The sequence below is a fragment of the Thunnus albacares genome, chromosome 15 (assembly GCF_914725855.1).
Source record: "Thunnus albacares chromosome 15, fThuAlb1.1, whole genome shotgun sequence".
In the NCBI taxonomy this organism is placed as follows: domain Eukaryota; kingdom Metazoa; phylum Chordata; class Actinopteri; order Scombriformes; family Scombridae; genus Thunnus; species Thunnus albacares.
The window spans coordinates 2,304,762-2,323,786 of NC_058120.1; the positions used below are offsets into that span (position 1 = coordinate 2,304,762).

At 39.9% G+C, this 19,025-nt stretch overlaps 1 protein-coding gene across 2 annotated transcripts in view; it reads left to right on the forward strand.

Annotated features, from left to right (window-relative positions):
• Positions 1–19,025, forward strand: part of clmna (calmin a) — a 50,086-nt gene that overhangs the window by 21,020 nt on the left and 10,041 nt on the right. The window contains exons 2-10 of one of the 2 annotated variants that reach the window (XM_044375220.1): positions 7,216–7,277; positions 11,010–11,105; positions 11,274–11,357; positions 11,452–11,544; positions 13,587–13,783; positions 13,882–14,075; positions 15,538–15,620; positions 15,738–17,730; positions 17,839–18,068. In XM_044375220.1, coding sequence (XP_044231155.1) covers positions 7,216–7,277; positions 11,010–11,105; positions 11,274–11,357; positions 11,452–11,544; positions 13,587–13,783; positions 13,882–14,075; positions 15,538–15,620; positions 15,738–17,730; positions 17,839–18,068 — 3,032 coding nt within the window. Of the gene's footprint in view, positions 1–7,215; positions 7,278–11,009; positions 11,106–11,273; positions 11,358–11,451; positions 11,545–13,586; positions 13,784–13,881; positions 14,076–15,537; positions 15,621–15,737; positions 18,069–19,025 lie in introns of both variants that reach the window. The other variant, XM_044375219.1, reaches the window with a different exon arrangement.

Genomic DNA, 19,025 nt, shown 5'->3' on the forward strand with positions numbered 1-19,025 from the left:
ATAGAGAGACAGTGAATGACATGCAACATGCAACAAAGGTTCCTGGTTGGACTGAAGCAGGGACTGTTCTCAGGAGCTCCAGAGTTCAACTCACCAAGTTAAAGATTTAACTTTATTTAGCTTTGCAGCTATATTTTCTATTGGTGTGTTGACAAATCAGTGATGTTTGCCTCATTTGCAATTGTGTCGTCTATTGCATATGTGTTTCTAAGTTGCAGTACGTTGAGCTCTCAAGGCCACTGTAGTATACCACCATGAACCAATAGGTTTCAGAATATCAACATGCTTCTGTTAGTTTCTTTCTCGTGACTTAAAACATGTGAAAAACACTATTATTTACAGTATAACTCATCATCACCTGCGGTGCACTCATTTCAGAGCTGATTTGGCTATAAACGTTTGTGTAATTGCTTCCAAAAAACGATACACAGTCGTCTGTAAGAAGAGTGGGCCCTGTTCCCAGAGCCCCAGCTCTCTGCAGGGCCACATGGCTCCAGCTATGCACAGTGGCTGTTGAATGAATTAAAACGGATTGCCAGTTGTCCCGGCGGGGAGTGGAGCACTATTAATAAATTCCACTCAGGACTCACATAAAGACTGGGTTAGCCCTGTACACAGACACAATATCATTATGCAACTTGACTCTGTTGTGTTTGAACTTAGCCAGTCATTGGCTGAAAGCCAGAGCAGACTGTAGAGCTAATCCTAATCCTTAATCCTTAATTGTCACCTGCAGCCTTTACAACTGGGTTAGAATATCCCAGGTAAACTCAACATACTGCTTTCACTATTAGTTCTTACTGTGAAACTCACTCTCACAGCATAATGGGTATGTTTATGGTACCTGTCACTATTGCAGTATATGATTATAGGATTATCATTTGTTTCCACTTTATTACAAGTATATTACTGTAGTTTGGTAAACAAGGAGGGAGATATATTCCTGAGTTTATTCTTGGTAATGTGGACACATTCATGCAGAAAAACAAGTAAACACGAATAAGATTTAATGAAATGTAAAATATTTGGGTAAGTGCCTTCATGTGGCTCATTTCCATAAACAAAAATGGAGGAAATGTGTTTGCCCTGAGTGCAGTGTTTGGTTTCTTCTTCATTTGGTTGCTGTTGGTAACCTGTCACAGCTGTGTGACAGCACATTCATCTCTTCTACTGAAATGACCTTGTTTACTCACCCGAAGAATGTGGGATTTAATAAGATAGTGTTTGGCCTGCCAGCAGCATGGGCTAAGGATGGTGAGGGTCATCTGTCTGTCTGTACTGATCAGTTTCTCTGAGGACAATTCCAAAAGTGGGAAAATTAGCCTTTGACCACTACTCTGAGATACGAGTGAGATCCAACGGCCAGATTTGCTTTGGATTAGAGCTGAAACAATTACATCCATTAATCAGTTCTAGCCTCTCAAATGTGAGGATTTGCAGCTTTTCTTATTTGTTGTTGCTTTGTCTTATTTGATAGCAAGTGGAACACTTTAAGGTTTGGGAGTGTTGGGAGAAAGACATCTGAACTACTCAGACGCTTTGACAAAGTGAAGGAACAGAAACAACCATCATAAACTATAGAATCAAGGAAAAAGTGATGAATTTCCCTGAGCATGCATAATACATCACAGTTACTATCCGATGGAACATACAGTATATGCTTCCACACACACACACACACACACACACACACACACACACACACACACAAAGCAGCAAACTAACAAGGCTGTATATACAGAAACATAATGAGGACTTTTCCTCTGAGGCTTGCTGTGCCTCAGAGTAAATGATCAAACAGTAACAGTAAGGCTAACACGCCCTCTTACAGGCTTTACTTCAGTGTTCCAGTGTCTAGCTAAGAAATGATGTTCACACATCCACTGCAGTGCAGTCAAATGCTTTATTGTGTGTTTTCTTAAAGCTGTCATTTTCCATATTAGACTAACAACGCCCGTTTTGTGAGTAGGCTAATTACTTAATTAGTTATCTTGGGGAAACACACAGAGTCAGACCTGTAAAATAAAACTAGCCATAACTTAAAAAGAAACCTATTATATGCAGTGAAAATGATGTCTTCAGCTGATGTCATTTTTCCAGGTATAATATCCAAAGCGGAGCTCTGGTTTGTGTTAGGAAAGGACTGCCGAGTGGCCTCAGAGTGTTTGACTCTTTTATGAAAGATTAGGTCACAGTATCCGGACCCACTTGGATACTTCAGAGTGTATCCTTATGAATGTGCTACATTGTAAGCTCTGGTGATTTATTTCTTTGCAATTGGCAAAGACAGATGTTATTAAGTTAAGTCACTCCACTGTTGGTTGCTTGGTCTGGTCTCATAGAGGGTATGCTATTCTAGCCAAAGATCCTTCTATTTCTTCCACACTATGTTATTGCTTATTTGTTTTCAAAGAAAATACAAACCCCACAATGCAACATCAGTTGGGAAAAAAAGAAACAGCTAGTGGCCAGGTTTCCATTCAGTTTGGTAGGATATTCATGGTCCCCTTAGGATTAGGTGTGGGTATCAATCATCAGTTATTGGATGGATTGGCACTCGTGGTTCCCAGAGATGAATCCTACTAACTTACTGTAGATTATCCTCTGACGTTATCTCTAGCGCCACCATGAGATTCACATTTGTAATTTCTGAGTGAAATGTCTCAACAGCTATTGGCTGGATTGCCATGAAATTTGGTTTAGATATTCATGGTCCCCTCAGGATGAATTATTAACACTTTGGTGATCCTCTGACTTTTGGTCCAGTGTCATCATCATGTTTGTCCAATATTTTGGTTTATGACCAAATACCTGCAAAATGAATGACATTCCCATCAGCCTCAGCTGTACTTTATGTTTAATGTTAACGTGTTAGTGTGTGTTATCAGCATGTTAAAGTTGTCACTACTGCTGTTTCTGCCACCCATTGATGTCGATGTTTTGTATTAGAGCTGCAACAATCAGTCAGTTATTGATTAGTTGCCAAGTATTAAATGAAAGCTGGAATGTGAATGGATCACAAGAAGGCATAAAAAACAGTCTTATATCATTTTGGGGAAACCAACACCGTTCTTGTGCAGGAACAAATGAATAGGAAATATTTAATGGATACTGAATTTTTGAAGAAGTATATTAAAAGACAAATTGATTTATTTATCCAATCACTTGTAGAAGGGGGGGACCCTCAACACAGGCTAGAAATTGGTATAATTTGTGATGCATTCAAGGCATACGTAAGAGGAATAATGTTAGAGTTTGCAGCAAAAAGGAAAGCAGACCTGGATAATGAAATAAATAAATTGAGGAAACACATAAATAGCAGATAAGATACAAGTGAATAGTAAAACGTTAAGTGAATTACAATTGAAATTAAATCTGGACATCTTATTACTTGAGAAAGCTATTTCAAACATAACTCTAACAAACTTGATTATATTTCTGCTAACAAATTGGGTAAACATTTAACCTCATTAGTCAAAAAGTTATGTTTCCATTTCTCTAAAAAATACAAAATCTAATTTAGTCTATAGAAATAATCAGATCATTAATGAAGAATTTAGAGCATTTTATGAGAACCTATATACATCAGGAATAAAAGAACACAATCCTCTTCCTTTTCTTAAATCACCTCATTTGAAATGCTTATCAGTGCAGCAAAGAGAATTTAATCTGTTATTAATAATTTACCTTTAAAAAAAAGCTCCAGGAACAGATGGCCTGCCTATAGACCTATTAGTTTAATCAACTGTGATAAGATAACTAAATTCATGAATAATGAGACAATAATCAACAAATGAATACATTTAAAATAATAGTTAGTTACAGCTCTAGTGCTCCAGTGCACAGATTTCACATTAAGAGTGGTGAACTCTTCGTCAGGGATGGGTTTATTGGTAGATTCATTGCTTGAAAATCTGATCCTTTGGTGTGTTTCTGATTTCAGCCATGTCATTTATTCAGAATCATTTGGCTTGCTTCCACTGTACATCATTGAATAACTTATGCCAACATTTGGTAGGATGTTTTTTTTAGTCTGGAGCAGTGGTTGTTTCATTAATGTTCTTGATCATGCTCTTCATTTCATCTCATGTCTTGCTCATCTCCCTTCAGGCTCTGTCTCTCACTCCTTCCACATCATGTCCTCTTCTTGTCATCCTCTCTCTGTTTTCTCACCAACCCCCCCCCCCCTCCCCTGCCACCTCCCTGTGTCTGCTCTGAACAAGATTCATGCATTAAAGCCTCAGCGACGCCTCTTGAATACCAACTCTAGCATTCTCTGAGAACAGTGGGGGGAATTCTCTGTGTTGAGGAGTTTCCTTGTGAGGAAACACTGGACAGGACCGACTGCTGTTGGACTGATGGGGAACAGTGACAGAGCAGTGGCTCAGTCCTCCACATGCTACTGTTCTACACCTACGCCAATATGGATACTAACTTTGACCCCTCCGTGATGAAGAGGGAGATTTTCTTCCCTTGTATCTGTGGCTTCTGCTATAATGCAGAGCTGTCTGTACCCATCAGGCCACAGCGAAGCAGCCGTGATTCCAGAAATCAATATTATTACAGCAGCCACAGCACTCATTACCCTTGGTGTGCACAGTGTAGAGTTATCCCCGGTGCCTCCAGTGAGACATACTGGACATAAAGATGAATAACAGCTGACTTTGCTACCATGGTAACCCCTCCAGAGCTCCTCCCACTCTTTCTAGTTGCCATTCCCCCCATACGTCTGCTGTCTTTGCTCTGGTGCAGTCTGGACTGAGCACACTAAAGCTCCTTCAGTGTTACAAAGGAGGGCTGAGACATGAATGGAATTTTCCGATCCAAACAAGTCAACACAAAACATGCTGCAACTCCCGATCCATAACAAATATATGCCATGCTATTTTGACCTGTAATTTTAATATCTCATGAACAATACGTAGATAGAAGCTTTACACTCATCTGTTAGTACATTAGTGTGTCCATCATTACAAATGTTGATGCTATACAATTAAGCATTATTCAGAAACAACAGAACTTAATGCCAGTGAAGAGCCCAAAGTTTTCCAAAAGTAGGAAGTGCTATGTAAAAATGTGTATAAAATGTGTAACTTGCACAAGACATTTGTTTAAGTGGATGAAGCCATAATTGACTTAGTTAAGGGATTTGTGGGGAAATGTGAGTTCAAGGGCTCCATTTAAAAAAACAAACAAAAAACAAATAGATTTTTAAGGCCCTTTCACAGAGGTCATGATTTTCATAGTGGGCATGGGGGGTTCTACCTCATATGTTAGGAGTGTAAGCAGCTCCAGGCTACATTAGCTGCTACTAGCATAACACACCTGAATCTGTATAGTGGAGTGAATCGAGCACTGTGGGTAATGAAGGAGCCAGGTTTTGACCATAGACTGTATATAAAGATGGACATAGCGAGGTGTGACATCACCTGTTGGTTTGCACTAGAGTTAGTTTGAAGCCCAGAGTTGCAGCTTCTGGTCGGAACCATCTTTTCCGTTTGTAGCCAGGACCTTCTAGATAAGGGATGTGGGGTGTTGCCTTTCATGCTCTGCAAACATGCCCCGCTACCTTAGCTAATGCTAGCTTACTGGAAACACCGACTGCTGCACACTTGGGCTAACGTTAGCTACTTTAGCTAAATTGTGCTAATAGGGCAGGTATCATAATCAAATAACATTAAACTTAGTGAAATATTGTGACAATAGTCCAACTCAGTGCGAGTTCCAGAGCTGAGGACTCAATCACAGCTGTCAATCAACACCCACACGGCAGACATCAAAGCTACTTTAAATCTTCAAATCTTATTAACGGAGCAATAATTTCCAAAATGAACACCAGCTCATTATTAGAGGGCCTGGATTTAGAGATTGAGACCAGAATGACTTGTTGAAACAATGATTGACTCAGTATTTCTAGAGAGAACTGGAGGCTTTTTGAATGGGAATCAGTTGGAGCATCTTTAACGAACTTCCACATTAGCTTCAGCCGTGTTAGTGGCCACTTGTTTTTGACAAGGACCAATAAAAAGTCAATATATCAGATTCTGCCGCATTGATTTTGATCCTTTTTTCCGCTGGTCTGACAATGTTATAAGAGTGAAATGCTAAATCTGTGGAGTGCTCCTGTAAATTTGTGTTGCAATTTCACCGGTACATTTATATCATCTCCGTGCTTTTTATTTGTGACATACTTAATGTAAAAAGGTTTTTAGTGCATTACATATAGTCAGGATCACAAAGATGATATGAACATCAAGATCAACTGAAAGTCAGTATGATAATAGTGAATTGTTGCCCAGCCGTAATATGAAGTCAGTTACATCGGCATCGCAATATCTGAAAGTTCAGAAGACCTACACTGGTGTTTTAACTTATTAGCCTGATTAGACCTCTCCTCAGGACCCCCTCACACTGTCAGCTTTGTTGCTCCTGTGAGGGCGGGACAACAAGCACCTTTATTATTCTAATTGGTACATGGAGTTTGGTGACCTCATGTAATTTCCAGCATAACCCCACCCAAATTCAACCAGAGCTGAGGTCTAATCAGCCTGAATAAGTGGAAACACCTGTGTGGGTGTGCAGGGTCTGTAAATGGTTATGCTGTGTTCAGGTCATGTGGGAGGGATTCAGAGATGCCAGAGATTCCCGTGTGTGGAGGTTTAAAATACTGTGCATTAACAAAACTACATTATATTCATTAAATTTGGGTTTAATTACATTGAACGATGGCCTTGAGGTCATGAGGGAGTTCTATATTATTAAGTGGCAAGTCAAATACTGTATAATAGAGCTTTGAGAAAAATTTGTGTCTCAGTTTTAATTACAAATAGGATGTTGATGTGAACATAATTTACAATTCGTAGACTTGTGAAACCAGATATGACATGAACGAGGCATTGCTGTAAATACCAAAATGCAATGTTGAGATGTTTAATTTCTGAATTGTGTTAATCTGATCGTTGCAGTCTTAGATTTGATTCTAATATCAGGATGTTTAATCTGAAATAAGAGCAATAAAGATGGATAGATAATAGTGAAAAAGAGCATGTAGGTGTGTGGGTGTGTGTGTTTCTCATGCTGTTCCTCTGCTACGATGAAATCCCTTTGAGGCTGTGATTCATGCTCAGTGGCGTCTTCTCTCTCTGACAGTACTCTGGCCCTGGTTTCAGTGTCCCAATGACTGATATCTTTTTTTCTTCTGTTTCTGTGTTGCAGTTGAAAGAGAGGTGGTTCAGAAGAGGACCTTCACACGATGGATGAACCTACATTTAGAAAAGGTTTGTTCAGAGCTTCATGAAAACACACAGAGGAGAAAGAGTAATCATGGTTATTACAGAGCTGCTCACTGAGCATTCATTCACTACCTGGGTGGAACAAGACAATTTCTTTTATTGCCACTTCACCCCAAAACCCAGGATAGCTCCATCCTCACCGCAGAGTGTATCGTGATGCTGAGATGACTCCACCGTACTCACTGCACACGCTTAACTCTGCAGCAGAGACACGTGCTGTACATAAACAACAGCTGCAGTCTCTTCATCACTGTCTGAATTATACATGTGGGAGTGTGGAACTGCATGTGTGCAGCATTAAAGTTTCATGAGGCTGTAAAGTGTTACTCTGAGAGAACAGTGGTGATGTTACAGGTCTGGTTAGCCCACGGTGGTCGTTTTCCTCTCCACACCGCCTGGCTAGCTCCTGTATGTGAACAATGGCCCGGTGGAGGAGCAGCCCCCTCCCCTGCTCCTCCAGGCTTTTGGCCAATGAGAGTTCCTCAACAAGTGGCACTAAGAACTAAGGATGTATGGAGGCCCAAAGGGGACACTTAATTAATAAATACATAGATATGCATATTAAATTAGAAATAAACACAATTTTATCAAGAATTATTATATTTTATTTGTGTATTTATTTATTTCCATATTTTTTAAATTTATGTATTGATTTCTACATTTATTTCTGTATTTATTTATTTGCACATATTTAAAGAAAGTTAAATAAATGTGGAAATTAGAGCCCAGCCTATACAAATATAATGGCTGATATTAGTTAACTGTAAATATAGATAGAAAATTAGAAAGGTCCAAGGTAATGTCTTAAAATGACCTTTTTTGTACAACCAACAGTCTAAAAGCCAAAGATGATCAGTTTACAATGATATGAAACAGCAAATCTTCATATTAGAGAAAACAGATGCACAGAATATATGTTGTTGTTGTTTGTTTGAAATCACTCAGACCATCAATCAATTATCAGATTAGTTTACTATTAATTTTGAATTGATTTATTAATCAGTCAGTCAAACTTTATTTGTTACAGCACCTATAAGTGTGTGCAAATATGTGGTAGTGCAGTTCAAAGTTCTCCACAGATGACTGACAAACTGATAATAGGAGAGTACCCAACATTAGAGACTAATGCACACAAGAAATAAAATGTGCTGTCAGGGGTGTAGGTTTGGAATTCTTTTTTCATTTTCACCCAAAATGTGCAGTGAAGGTGATTTTCAGCCCTGAGCAGAGTCTGCAGGTCCTCCTTTTAGGCTGTATAGAACCCCCACAGCCTGCACCAGGTAGGGCAGCCTTTATGTGGCCTGAGAGTTAAAACCCAGGGCAAAAAAAGCATGTAAATCCCTCGCTGCACCACTCACTGCTGCTGTTAAAGCCTGTTGCTCTGAGTGCACGGTAACAACTACAGGCACCCTGAGAATATCAACATTTTCATCAGCTCCTCTCCTTCTCTACCTACATTATGGATGCTAAATATGAAAAGGACAATGTTGAGAGATCTTTTAAAGAGCAAGTCAACCTGAAAATATGAAAGTAGGATTTTAAAAAGCCCCCCCCCCCCATCCTCAGTGGAAATTCTGTCCTTGTGTGCACCTAGTGAAGCTTTCTGTCAAACACACACCTCTGAAAGCAGTGCTCTCTTGTTTTTTTTTTCACTGCCTGCTATAGTCACCTGTGCATTCAGACCCGGCCAGCTCCAGCAGAGCCTTACTTTCACTGTGCTTCTGCTGACACGCTGTGTTTCTGTTTCATTCCTGAGCTTCTGTTTGGCTTCTGTTTTCAGTCCCCAACTAGGGGTGAATCAGAGTGAGCCGAGAGTCTGAGTGTCTGATCAAGCCTTTTGTCTCCTGTCACACAATGAGCCTCTTTTCTCTTACTCACTCTTTGGCCTTGCATCAAATCTCTGACCCACTAATTGACAATCATACATTTGTCTTCAGTCATCTTGGAAAGTTCCAGTCACTTTACCCCACTACTGCCACAGTTCACCATGTTCAGACAAGTTCACAAATGCCCTAGTTAGTAATGATGTGTTGTGATAACAGGGAGAAATGTTAGCTCAGTCTGAGTGTGCTGTTGAGTAGCTGACAGATTTGTATAGATAAATCTGCATAGTTTACACTTTAACTTTAACAGTTTGTGTATTTTATTTCACTCAAATTTCACAAGAACATCTCCATATATATCTTTCTAGTGTCTGAAAATGGTTGTGTGTTGATTTTTCAGTGACAAGTGTTGAAAGGAGAGCTGTTCAGCGCCATCTTAAGTGTTGAATCAATGCTCAAGGGTGTGTTTGACAGAGATGATTTCTAACTTTATTTTTATTTATTCATTTATTTTTATCTAACTTTATTATTATGATGTTGTTGTTCTTTGCAGAAGAGATTACTGGAACTTTGGCCTTGGGAACTCCCATCATCAAATTACCTACTATAATTAGCTAATACAGAGGCTGTAAATGATTAATGAGGTTTTGATTGCAAATCAGCTTTGATCAGACTCATCACTTTTCAGTATTATCTGAAGAAGGACTGCAAGTAATGATTATATTCATAAATCTATCAGTATTTTTTATAATGAATTTAAAATGAATGACTGTCCATCAGAAGCAACGCAAAACCCATTTTTTCCTGACTAGCAAGGACAAGTCTGAGCTGATTTGTTGTTCTGGATTTAAATGTATTGATTTTCATCAGATGAGACCCCCTGTTTGATACTATTTATGGACAGCATTTTTTTCCAGCAACAGCCATTCAGTGCATTTACATTTTGTAATGACCTTATCATTCAAATTGTGTTCCCATGCACATGGGATCTAAAGGAAAGGATGCATTCATAGGGTCCTGAATATGATGAAGACTAAAGTTGGTGCATATGCATATTTCTCATAATATGGAAGACAACATTGCACCATGAGTTCAGCATTATTGTGTCAGAAGACATTTTCTGGCATTCTTCTTTTAATTTTGCTGACCTTTGAGGAGAGAGAGAGAATCCAAAATGAAGAAAGCTACTGTAGCTTATTAGCTGTGTTGCACCATCTACTTATATTTAACCACATCTGTAAGAATATAAACTATAAAAGAGGAATGGTTTGCAAACAGTAGTCAATGGTACAAATAAGTCTTTTGAATACAGGCCCTGCTAACAAGCTCTCTAACTAAGAGTTGTAAAACTTTTTCCTCTTCAGTATCTCTGTATTGAATTAAATGATGTACAGCCCTGGCAACACAATGCTGGGGGGGAGAAAATGGTTCAGTACAGAGAAAATAGAAAGAAGCTTGGAGTGCTATTGTGACTGACTAGTGCTAACATGTTCCCGGCTTGCTAGCTTGTCAGCATTAGCTTAGCCAGCTACAGTAGGTCTAGCCTTGTGAGTAGCTGCAAGCACCACCTATTTTACAGATGATCTTGCTGTGCCACAGTCTGGTGTGACTGTGCCTTTAGTCTTTATTAAAACTACATGACACGATGAATCCTCTCAGCTTACAGTTTGTTTGACTGCACTGTAAACAGATCAACACCAGTAGCTGTTTGCTGCCCCTAGTGGTCATTACATGTATGATTTAGAACAGAACTCCTGAACTATTAAAGCACACTATTAAAACACACGTGTCACCAAATTAACCAGGGCAACTCTTCTTTTGGCATTTTTTATACGCAGTCACTGCATGTAGCCTTTGCAGTAATGTCTGATATTATCTTTCCCTCCATTCTCAGTGTGACCCACCCATTGAGGTCCATGACCTTTTCCGTGACATCCAGGATGGACGCATCCTCATGGCCCTGCTGGAGGAGCTCTCTGGCTGCAAGCTGGTGAGACTCTTTTGTTTTTAGTGGCAGATATTTTCACACAGTGTACAGTGTTATGTATAATAATCACATTAGCAGCTCACAGAGCAGTACTGGTAGTAAGAGTTGTGATCTTGCAGGCAGTTTTTACACTGATTAATAATATTTTTCTCATTCTGAATGATCTTCCAGCTTCATGGGTTCAAGAAGTCCTCCCATCGTATTTTCAGACTCAACAACATTGCCAAGGTCCTGTCTTTCCTTGAGGAGAGAAACGTGAGTACCAGCGTGTATTAGCATGAAGATACTGTATGTTTAATGGCTGAACTGTTTACACATACAGAATGTGTGCGCGCTGGTGTGTCTTCAGGTAAAGCTGGTCAGTATCGATGCTGCTGATGTTGCAGATGGAAACTCTTCCATCATCCTGGGACTCATCTGGAACATCATCCTCTTCTTCCAGGTAATCACACTTTCTTTAATCCGTCCTCTTATTTAAAATCTGTTCATCCACTCTCATCTGTACTTTGAGTTTCCATCCACCCTCCTTTCCTCCGCCTCTCTTTTCACTCAAATGAGGTCAAGTGTAACAATAAAGTGTCTGCTTCACAGCCTGTGCACTTTCCATTCACAAAAGTCCATCAAAGTGCAGCTTGCCTGGTAGTTTATGTAATCCACACTGTGGCTCAATGCCTTTGGACAGACACCATGAGGAAACAATTATCTCCACAGTCCTCTCAGACTGTCCTCTCATTCTAGAGGCATTCCCCTGTGTGAAGCTGCCTACACTGGCAGGTCTGAGCTGGGATAAATGCTAATGATGAACAGGATACACTGAGCTTCTTTGATGGTCTTAGAGCATTGGCCATTTCCCCAGCTGACACTTATTTTAGCATGAAAATTCATTCTTGACCTTGAAATGAATAATTCCACAAAATCTTAACTTATAGTCCACTTATTAGGTTGTATTTCTTTCACACATTTAATTTTTTTAAAACACCAAGACTTTACTGATGTTTAAGTGAAAGCTGGACAAAATGTTTCCATTTTTGCATTTGTTTTTTTGATGTGTATTTTTCATTTTTGTGAAGCTAATTGTATTGCATACAGTATTCCTGTGTGGAATGTGATATGTAAGTAAAGTCTTATTATTGTTATTGATAGTATGTATATTCCTGTTCAAAGTAGGGCTGTAACCAACAATTATTTTCATTATCACTATATCTGCTGATTATTTTCTCCATTAATTGTTTGGTCTATAAAATGTCAGAAAACTGTGAAAAATGTCCATCACTATTTCCTAAAACGCAAGGTCCAAAACACAATGATACTCATTTTACTATCACATAAAACAGATAAATGAGAGTCAGGAACCAGGGAATTATTGGTGTTTTTGCTTGAAAACTGTCTTAAATGATTATTTGATTATCAAAATAGTTTCCAGTTATTTTCATGTTGATGCAATAATCGATAAATTGACTAAATGCTGCAACCTTAGTTCAAAGCCATAATCCACTGGTGAAATGACCTTACTAAAACTAATAAAATAAGTTATCCTGTTTGCATGATTGTATGTTACACAGTCGTTCATCTTTCTCACTTATTATTAATTTACAAAAAAAAAGAAAAGAAAAAATGCATCAAACTTTTAAATAAAATTGTAATAAAGCGGTACTTAATGGTCAAAATCTGTGCTGCAGAGGCTGAGATGTCCTGACTTTTGAGTCTGATGCTACGTTTCACATAATGCAACCAATAGCATCTTTTCATTGGACCCTCACTTTCTGGTTACCGACCAGATGGTGACACCTCCGGTTTATAACACAGGCTTCTGTTTATGAATGTGTCTCTGAGTCTTGATGACATCATCAGTGTTATTTTCTCAGGCTTTAGAAAGCTCCCACAGAAGCCACTGAGGAGATTTCACACCTGTTTTTACAGCCCGAGTAATACTCCCCATGACGAGTTAACTGAAGTTTTTGTGTTAAATAGGTCGAGTGCCCCTTTAATTACATCTCTAAGATCCAACCACAGATTCAGGACTGGACATATCCTCTGATTGTTTGAGGGTTTTGATTACAACATAACTGTGGAGGACAGCTGATGAAATGTTTACATGGTGTGTCATGGTTACCATGATAACCATTATATAATAAATCCCGTTATTGGCTGGGCCTTTCACCTTATTGTTATCCTTACATGGAATTTTAAGCTAGAACAGATCCTATTTTATACCCGGGATACAGTAGTTCCTGTCTAAATATAACCTTATGCACCGGACATGGAGAGGATGAATGGCACCCACTAAGCAGTTTTTGGGATTACAGGTAATGGAACCTGGCTTTTATTAGGGACTGGCCCTCTGGCCCAAACATTATGTGAATACCAGTTTTTTATCCAAGAATTAATGGTATGTTCTCTTCACTTAACATCTAAATTAAGCAGTGGGACAGTGGACTTCAGGCCAGTGTGGGGAATATAATCCTATTCTGTGTCTCTTGCCAGATTAAGGAGTTGACCGGGAACATCAGGAGCCAGTTCCCCTCCTCCTCCAGCCTGTCATCCATCCCCACCAGCTCCGACTCTGACACGTCTTTCAGCAGCACACCATCAGACGAGAGACAGTCAGCGTCAACAGCCATGCGAGAACACAGCAAGGCCATCAAGAAGCTGCTGCAGTGGGTGCAGAAGCGAACACGCAAGTGAGTGTGGTCTGCCATTAAAGATATAAAGATTGTTAAATTAAATCTTAGGAGTCTTGAAAAATAACAATTTTGACATTGTACATGTCTTGTCCTAGGTACAGTGTGGCAGTGCAGGACTTTGGGAAGAGCTGGACAAGTGGTCTTGCCTTCCTGGCTGTCATTAAATCCATTGACACCAGCCTTGTGGACATGAGGAAGGCCCTGCTGAGAAGTGCCAGGGAGAATCTGGAGGATGCCTTCAGGATAGCCCACTTCAGCCTGGGTATCCCACGCCTCCTGGAGCCTGAGGGTAACAAGAAAATATCTTGTTTTTTTATTACACATCATTGTAATCTGAAAATTCTGTAGTTAGGTCCCTTCCAGGTTTTGCTATGTACACAACACTGTGATATCATGAATAATCTAGTTAGTGCAGTAAATACCCCACTAAAATAAAATACTGTAATAAAATAATACTCCAATCATGTGTGAGTCCAAGCATGAACGTGAAAACCAAAAGTGAAAGGTGTTTTCATGGCACGGCAACTTGTTTAAAGATCCCCTCCGGACATGTATTAAGACATAAAAATGCCTCTTTTTGGAGCAATAATGTGTCTGATATGTTTTTTCCACAAAAAAGTATAATTATCACTATAAAATCCCTAAAATGACATCTACTCCTTCTCCCTCATTAAAAATTCCAGAATATATGAATACGCAAATATACTCATTCCAGTTCAACTGACAAGATTTTTTCTACTTCACTGTGAAGTCCAATGTCAGTGTATATACACTGGAGGCTGCATGTTTCCACATCACACTTGTGTAAGTTAAATATTGGACCAGGATTGATTTTGATTTTGAGTTGTGATGTAACACTTCATGCTCATTTGTACATGTGTTAAACTGAGATTTAAGATGAGCACAGAGAAACTTTCAAGTTTCAGCAGATGAATGTGAAAACAGCCTTCTAGTATCAAACTCTGCACAACCATTATTCTACACAGTGAAGCTCAAACATCCAACTGTAGGAATAAGAAGAAAAATATATTTTTGAGCGGGGGGGACTTTAATGTAGCCATAAGATAAACATATTTAACATATCTCTTATAGTTAGATAACGAGAATAAACTGTGTAGATTGCCCTGTAATTTTTTTTTGCTCTCAATTTCATAATTTATTCGGCATGACATATAGAATTCTGCTGCCCAATTTTAGAATGCAACAGTGCCCTAGCATTGTTAAGAAAATGACTATTCATTAGGTTGTGATTCTCATTTAATTCCTGTTTGTTCACATGGATATAAAATGGATGAGCAGGAATAGATGAAAATGCAGGGAGACTGTCTGATGATTAATGTAGTTTCCTGATTATTTTAGTCCTATTGCCCTGATGTGTGAGGTAAAAAAATAAGCAAAACCTATTTATACAGACACCTTTGACATGAGACAGCTGCTCAACAATGTAAAAATCTCTCCCTGTGTCTTTGTGTCAATGTGACAGAATTCAGCTTGGACTTGTGCCATGTTGGAACTGTTACAGAAATGTTAATAGGGCCAACCTAGTAAGATTACCATCATGAGTTTTACAAAAAAGTGGCTCATGGCTTTATTCAGACATGAGACCTACATGTAAAATTGCCATTTTGCCATGACATTTACATAATTAAGTGCAACTCTGAAAGGGGCTTATGACTGTTAGGAGGAAGCCTAATTGACATGGGAGCCTTTATGTAAAATGCTACTGTGGTAATTGTTCTTTATCTGCCCAGATGTGATGATCAACGCACCAGATGAGCAATCCATCATGACGTATGTGTCACAGTTCCTGGAGCACTTCCCTGGCATAGAGGAGGTACAAGTCCTTACTGGCAGTGCATGATTATATGTCTGACATCAGATTTTGACAAAACAGACATTTCTGAAGGTGAGCACTGATAGATTTCTGCCAACTTCTTTGTTTCTCTCTCAGCCAGAGGAGCCCTGCAAGCTTATTGAACGAAGTGTCTCAATGGGTCGACTCAATTTCCGTGACCCTGACTTCAACCACACAAGGAATGGTGCTTACAGAAGTCGAGTGAGGGAGAGGTCTTACATGTTCCAGAAGGACTGTGCCCAACCCCCACCAAAAATCCTAATTTCCTCTGTGTCAGAGGACAGAGGGGCCATGTCACCCCACTTCAGACCGGCTGCATCTCGCTCATGGTCTACTGAAGACTTCTTAATGGATTCCCCCCATATGGATGACAACTCAAGTAGTGTGGTTGAAGACCCCAAGGAACCTGACAGTGAAGTCTTACCCAACTCAATCTCAAACTCCCCACAGCTGTCTTACACTCACTCGCCCACTGGCTCTTCAGTGCCTGAGTCAGTGAACACTGAGTCAGTAATGGGCGATTCAGCTATCAGTTCTCCAGACTCCTGGGTGGAGAGTGAGTTTGGAGTGATGCCAGAGAAGTTTTGTGAGAGTCGAAGTGACAGTTCACTGTGTGACAGCGGAACAGCCTGGGATGTGTACCGTGCCACTCCTGTGGAGGTCACAACTCTTGATGAAGGATTTGTCCCCTCCATAGTGGATAGAGTCTCCGATGACCAGTCGATTACTGAGTCATATATCGATGAAGGGATTTACTCATTGACCTCATTGGAGAGCACCCAGGAGAAGGTCCAAGGGCGTACCGGGAAAAATCAGAAGGACAACCAAGAAGTCAAAGAGAAAGAGGCAAACCTTGAGAATCATAACCAGGACTTGTCACTAGAACAGATGCCTGGTCAGAAAGAAGTAGTCTCTAAGCAGATGGATACAATTCTGTCTCAAAAAGATGAAGTGCCCAGAGAGAGAGAACCATCTTTTGGACTCTGTGATGCAGAACAACTGGCCAATTCTAGTGTTGGAGATCTCCTTGAAACTGATCAAACTAACCAATCCCAACCCAGCCCCAACACTGAACTACCACCTCCTGACCAAATTGAAGAACTCGTAGAGCAGACCAGTGTTGAAGCAAGTACTTACAGAAAACCGGAAGGTTTAAAGGAAGGTGTGGATGTCACTGGGAATGCGCAGGACGGTGAAGGACTATTTAATGGTCAAACTGATGGTCTGAGTGAGAGAAATAATTCTGAAAAGGTTGAAGTGAAAACTGAATGTCAGAAAACAGATTCTTCTTTAGAGGAAAAAAGAGAGGAGTCAAGAGATGAGTCAGAGATTGTGAAGGAAGAGGATGAGGGGGTCAAAGAAACACAAAGTGAAGCAAGTGAAGGAGTTCTAAGAGGCTACCCAGATCCCCAAGAAAAGATTAGCACAGAGACTTGTGATGCTTTAGCAAACACACATCCAACCAACCAAGGCGGAGAATCAATACCAAGTCAGGATCCATGCGTGGACATAAATATTCCTCTCATCTCCATTTCCAGTGAGCCAGAAGAACAGAATGAAGAGGAAACATGTGGCCCAGAAGGACAAGATCATGTTGGGGATGAAGATGTGCCCCAGCCAGAGGCGTCTGAAAGTAAGGGAACTGGCACAGATGTCACCAGCCCTGAAAATCCTGATGAACTGAGTTGTGACTCCAATGAAGAAGATACCAGCAACCTTCCTGAGATTTCTTCTGGCCTGATATCAGAAAATGTTAAAGAAATAGCTCCGGAGCAAATTACAGATGGGCATTTGGATGATACAGATGAACATGACATCAGGAATTCTTCAAATGCAGACATATCTGGGCCAGACACTAAAGATAACATGGAAATAAGTGAAGCTGAACAGGAATCTCCTCACCATAACTCTCAGACAGGTGACACTGACAAGGACTTGATTTGTCAGTCTTCTACGGATGCCGAAACTCATCCTGTGAATACTGAGCAGGACATAAATTCAACTGGTCAACCTGATGGACACCAAGACAAACAAGGAGACACCATTCCAGTCAACTTGACCACCACCACACAGCAGAACACAGATCCAGGTAACGTGCAGCCCAATGGTAAGATGGGGACTTTGTGTTTTGAACCAACTGTTGTGTCCAGAGACATGGATTTGTTTTATACAGACTTTGACAGAAGTTCTCCCACAGAGGATCTAGTTGGTGACCTTATGGAGCCCATGGATCTGTTTTATCCTGACAAAGAGGAGCCCATGTTTACAGAGCCACCTGATAATGAAATGCAGAGCTGGCCCTCTGTTTTGAGTGTATCTGCTCTCGAACCAGCGCCAGCTTCAGAGACCCTGCCAGAAGACAAACCACTAAACCTGCTGGAGGAGGACTTCAGGAATGGAAGGGATTTATTACAAGAACAGGACAAGGTAAATATCTTGACTAGGGCTGCAACTAATCATTATTTTCATTATTGATTAATCTGTTGATTATTTTCTTGATTAATCGATTAGTTATTTGGTCTATAAAATGTCAGAAAACTGAATCCCTATTTTCCAAAGCCCAAGACGCAACCTCAAGTGTCTTGTTTTGTCTCGACCAACAGTCCACAACCTAAAGATATCCGGTTTACTGTCATAGAGAACTAAAGAAAGAACAAAATATTTACATTTAAAAATCTGGATTTTTTTCCTTTATTAAAAAAAATTACTCAAAACGATGAATCAGTTATCAAAATAACTGGGCGATTAACTTTGATCGACTAATCTTGGATGCATTGCATTGGTACAGACTATACTGCTTGTAAAATGATTTGCTGTCAAGTCTAGGGGATAAATTAAGCCTTATGGATATACATCCCCAGCTGTACTTTGTGTTTAGTGCTAAGTAGAACATGTTGGAATGCTAAGATACTAAACACACTAGATCAAAACTAGTCCCAGTTTGTGTCTCTTATGTACTAGCATACATTCGGGTCAAAATATTCCATCCGCTGAATGATAAAAAAGATTTTTAACCTGTTTCCCAGGTTTCCTATCATGGTTGCCAGTGGAAACACAGTGCATATGCAATAGATATCAAAGAAGCAAAGGAACTCGAATTTTAAAGTTAAATCAACGAAAGTCTATTACTCTTGATGGTAGTTTTGCTGTATTTTTTCTGTCAGTGTAAAGTAAGTGGCATCTTGGAGAACACTGCCTTCAGAGTGTGTGTGTGTGTGTGTGTGTGTGTGCGTAATGATCCATCTGCCTGAAGAGGAACATGAAGCACTGTGACATTTCACACTTCCACAATATCACACCTAACGACCGGATGACCTGTTGACATTCATCATCTGATCACACCATTCTGTACCACTGATGCTCTTTGAAAGCTCAGGACCTGTC